This window comes from Sinocyclocheilus rhinocerous, unplaced genomic scaffold (assembly GCF_001515625.1).
Source record: "Sinocyclocheilus rhinocerous isolate Xijiao unplaced genomic scaffold, SAMN03320098_v1.1 scaffold722, whole genome shotgun sequence".
Taxonomy (NCBI): Eukaryota; Metazoa; Chordata; class Actinopteri; order Cypriniformes; family Cyprinidae; genus Sinocyclocheilus; species Sinocyclocheilus rhinocerous.
In genome coordinates, this window is record NW_015638934.1 from 272172 (window position 1) to 277046 (window position 4875).

Here is a 4875-nt window from a genome sequence, read left to right on the forward strand (position 1 = left end):
TTTCTTACCCCATTGGCAGATTATTTTGCTTGTTTCAAGCAAAAACTCACTTAAATTCGACTTGTTTTTTCTGAAAACAAGACAATCATTTTTACTTGTCTAGAAAAATCCTTCTTGATTTAAGAATTTTTAAATATTTTGGCTGGAAACAAGACAAAAGCTAAGCTAGAAAAAAAATTTTTGCAGTGTATAAAAAAAAAGAAAGAAATATATTTTCATTATAATTACTGGTTACCTCAAATGTTTAATGTTGTACATTATATATCAAATAATTCAAATACTGTAATACTTTTGTAATATTGTATAAACAAATAAATAAATAAATGTATGTATTATAGTATTGATATTAGATTTGTAATGTGAGTATAAAGTCTTTAAGAAAGTAACATTCTTCTAAAATCACTTCAAATGGCTTAATGTTCTAAAACAATGACCTCTACCATAAACACTAACTACTGCAAAAAGTAGTAAGGTCACTAAGCTTTTTGTCTCGCATAGAAAACTATAAAATAAATAGCGTATCTGTCACAATAGGAGTTGAACTTTCTTTTCTTTGTTATAGACATGGCATTGGAATGGCAGCTTGAAATTTCCACATTATTGCCAGCTTGCTTTAGTGTCATGATTGTGACAATTCAACAATGACTCCTTTCTATTATACACTTAAATTATGAGTCAAGTATGTTGCAGCTAAGGTTCTGCTCTTCTAAACATAGCCAATGTGTGTTTTCTGTGACAGAAGTTGCACATCTATGGAGCTTACAACAGCACTGGCACTCGTCACTGACTCCAACCAGACCGTCAAGAACGAGTCATCTGTGGCCTGTTCGCGCGAGAGCGCTCTGAAGACAACCGTGTTCCCTCTTCTCTACACCGTGCTCTTCATCCTGGGCTTGTCGCTGAACAGCCTGGCAGCATGGGTGTTCCTCCGAATCCCCAGTAAATCTCACTTCATCATCTATCTGAAGAACATCGTGGTGGCCGACATTATCATGACCCTCACCTTCCCCTTCAAGATCCTCGCTGATGCCAACTTGGCATCTGTCGGCGAGCGTGTGTTCGTCTGCCGTGTGTCATCCGTGCTCTTCTACCTCACCATGTACATCAGCATCCTCTTCTTCGGCTTGATCAGCATCGACCGCTGCAGAAAGACCATGTGGCCCTTTGTGGGCACCAGCCCTAGACGCCTGCTGCACAGAAAGCTCCTCTCCGGCTTCATTTGGACGTCGCTCTTGGCTCTTTCTCTGCCCAACGTAATCCTGACGAGCCGGCCCAACACTTCGAGTCGCTTTAAATGCAGTGACCTCAAGACAGAGATGGGACTGAAGTGGCACGAGCTGGTCAATCACGTGTGCCAGGTGATCTTTTGGGGGAACCTCGTGACGGTTATAGTATGCTACACGCTCATCTCGAAAGAGCTCTACAAGTCTTACGCCCGCACACGAGCTCAACACCAGGCAAGGCCAGGAACAAACACCCCTCAGAAAAAGAGCATTCAAGCCAACGTGTTCCTGGTGTTGGCGGTCTTCTTTGTTTGCTTCGTCCCCTTCCACTTCGCCCGAGTGCCGTACACCATCAGCCAGACCCGAGGACGCATGTTTGATTGCCAGCAGAAGCTGTTTTTCTTCCAGCTGAAGGAGAGCACGCTGTGGCTGTCCTCCCTTAACTCTGTGCTGGATCCGCTCATCTACTTCTTCCTCTGTAAGTCGTTCAGGAGCTCGCTGTTCAACACCATGCGTCTGTCTCCGGGCCGCTGCAGGGCGCTCAGGGAGCTCGGGACAGACTCGGCCAGCACTCCTCAGATGTGACGGACAAACAGTCTTTCTGTGCTGCTGGAAACACTCTCATCAATGTGAAAATGATAGGGTTCTTCTACACTAATAATCTTACTGACATCAATATTCTTCTGTGTGTAAACATATTTTCGTGCTCAGAGCTGGGCAGTGACTGATCACATATAATCTGGATTAATCAGGGCTGCGTTTCCCAAAATAAGTACATCGTAGACCCACTAAAACCAATGGAGCTATGATCAACTTAAAGGCACAATATGTAAGATTTTTTTATTAAAATATCCAAAAACCACTAGAACAGTGTTATATATTTTGCTGACTTGTGTACTTACATTATCCCAAATGTTTCGAAGAATGTTTAAATCCAGAGAAATAAGCAATTTTAACTAGTGACACGGACCGTGTCCATAGTGTCATTGTGTCGCCTGCCAATGACGTCATAACCCCTCAATTTCCGGTTTTGTTTTGTAGAAAACATGGAAACACCAAAGACACTTTAATATGTTACATACTCACGACCGGAAGGAGCGGAAGCGGTCGACTGTGGCATAATAAAAGCTCCGCTGCTTTCGAGCCGTGTGTCGCGCTCGTTCAGCGGCCTCGTTTCGCTTCGACGGCTTTCAGCCTCACCCTGCTTCATTCTACTACGTTAATAAATCATTAGCTCATCCATGAACATGATTTCTGCCCGAGTCCCGTCGGATTGCGTCGGCTGTGGGGATGAAGACCACAGCTCCCATGATTCCACACTCAGTCACAGCGTCATCAAACTACGCCTTTGATTCTTTGTTTGTTTTGAATACGCGCCCTCTAGCGGCGAAAATTATATATTGTGCCTTTAAGCTTACGATGCTTTTGGGAAACGCAGCCCAGATTCCAAAAATTGAGTAGGGCCTACTTGTAATTAGATTACATTTTTCATAATTATAATCAGATTACAGTTACTTTTTTATGAGTTACATGATTACATATTATTTACACAATAGCTATATATTTATTGATTCTCTCTAATTCCTCTTTTTCATCTTTTAATGTTCCTTTCTAAAATAGTCCACTGTTTATATACACTCAGAAATTCTTCCAGTTTTGTGGGCGTTCACACAGTTATTAGTCATGTGGACCAATGCAATTACAAAAATCTTTTCAGGTTTAAGAAGTGTTTGAACATTGCATCGACTAGTGATGAACACATTCATTTTTATTTGAATTATCACTCTGTAGGTTATTTAACCATGTATCACTATAGCTTTGGGAGGCTTTTGTCTTTCAAACACATTAAAATGCACAAATTCACAAAAATTCACCTAATATATTTTCTTGAAGTACCCCTGAGATTTTAATATAAATATTTTAATAATTAAGTATCACATTTGCATGTTGATGGTTCTCTGATGCTGGTTATGGTCACATGACATGCGGGTAAACAAATAAAATATTTCATGTTTTAGTACGTGTTTTATTTTGATTGATTTTAAAATGATTTAAAAACTATTAGCTTTTCATTAAACTCACAAACCCTCATGCAGTTCCTTCACAAACCCAATTTGGGAAAACTTGACGTAACAATGTTTAATGCACTTCATCTTTTTAACATCAATGAATGGAATATATTCTTAATCTTTGTATTTTTATATCAATATGGTACAAGATTATTCTATTTAAATCAATGTGAAAAAGGAGATAGGTCAAAAGTAATCTAAAAGTAGTCTGATTATATTACCTAAAATGTGTACAACTACAATATTTGTCATGCAATTTGGAATCAGTAACGGATTACAATTTGTGAGTAATTTACCCAGCTCTGATCATGCTGTAACAGCTACATTGGTGAATCAAATGTTTTATTTTATGTTTTTTTTATTTATTTTTTATTCAAACCTGCAATGACTGGCTAGTGGATGTAAGGGTGCCAGCAGACAGTCTGTCTTAAAGTGTACCAAGAAAACTCATACCTCAGTGTCAGTCATTGGGGTAACACTTTATTTTGATAGTCCCTTTAGAGACTCAACTAACTTTAAGTAATTTTGCAAGTACATGTCAACTACCAACTACCAGCCATTAGAACCATTGCAAGGGACAAAGGCCCAGGATTTAAAGGGATTTCAGAGAACAAATAAAACTAGTAAAATAAATAGAATGTATTGTAATGCATTTGAACTATTTGCAAATAATGTTTATTTTAAAATATGTACACATTCACTCTTAATCATATGTCGAAAACAGCTCTGTTAATGTGTTTTGTGTCGTCACATTAAAAACAGATAACATGGATCAGAATGACATATTTTCAAATTAAAAATCTAATTGGCAACTTTTGACAAGAGAAGTTTATGTCACTGGATGACTGTCAGTCATTTAGCAGTTGATAGAGTATATTAAATTGTTAAGGTAGCCTACCTTGAATTTTTTAACTGTTAAAACTGATGCATTGTGCAGTAATTTACACCGTTAGTTCACTAAGGCAAACTGGCCTAAAAATATAATATTTTGCATGTTTTGTCATCCTAACAAGATACAGAGCGATGCAGTGCAGCAAAGCAGCATCAATAATATCAGATATTGGGAACATGTCCTCCTCAATGTCTACCGATATTGTGTAATGCAAACAGTACAGAATCACTCAACAAACATAAGAAAAATCTCCTTCTATTGTAAGAAATGTCAGACTTAAAAACAACTGTCCTTCCTGTTTTAAAGAAGACAGAACATTTCGGACGGCAGTAAAAATAAAGAAACAGCAAACATATTCAAGCGTCTGAACACCAACAAGCCTCTAAACACATAAACGCAAAAGCTTCATCATTGCAGAGCTGCAATTTTAACCACTCTTAAAGGCACTATCTAGACAAACCTCATTCTTTACATGGCTGGGAGGGCAAATAATAGCATTTTAGCTACAGTGTCTAACTCACACTGGGGCCTCGCATAATGCCAGTCATTAATGTATTAGACTGTCTGCTGAACATTTTATTTTGATGGACATTCTACTGACTACAAGACTATACTGACTGCAAATACATGTCAACTAACCATAACTAACACACACACACACACACACACACACACTCACTCACTCACTCAC

General features: G+C 38.4%; 1 protein-coding gene across 1 annotated transcript in view; it reads left to right on the forward strand.

Moving 5' to 3' along the window:
* Window positions 1-2005, forward strand: part of LOC107750125 (P2Y purinoceptor 12-like) — a 2721-nt gene extending 716 nt beyond the window's left edge. Inside the window, exon 2 of the mRNA XM_016565389.1 lies at window positions 740-2005. Within this exon, the coding sequence (XP_016420875.1) occupies window positions 753-1808 (1056 nt within the window). The 5' untranslated portion in view covers window positions 740-752 and the 3' untranslated portion in view covers window positions 1809-2005. The remainder of the gene's footprint in view (window positions 1-739) is intronic.
* Window positions 2006-4875: the final 2870 nt, after the last annotated feature.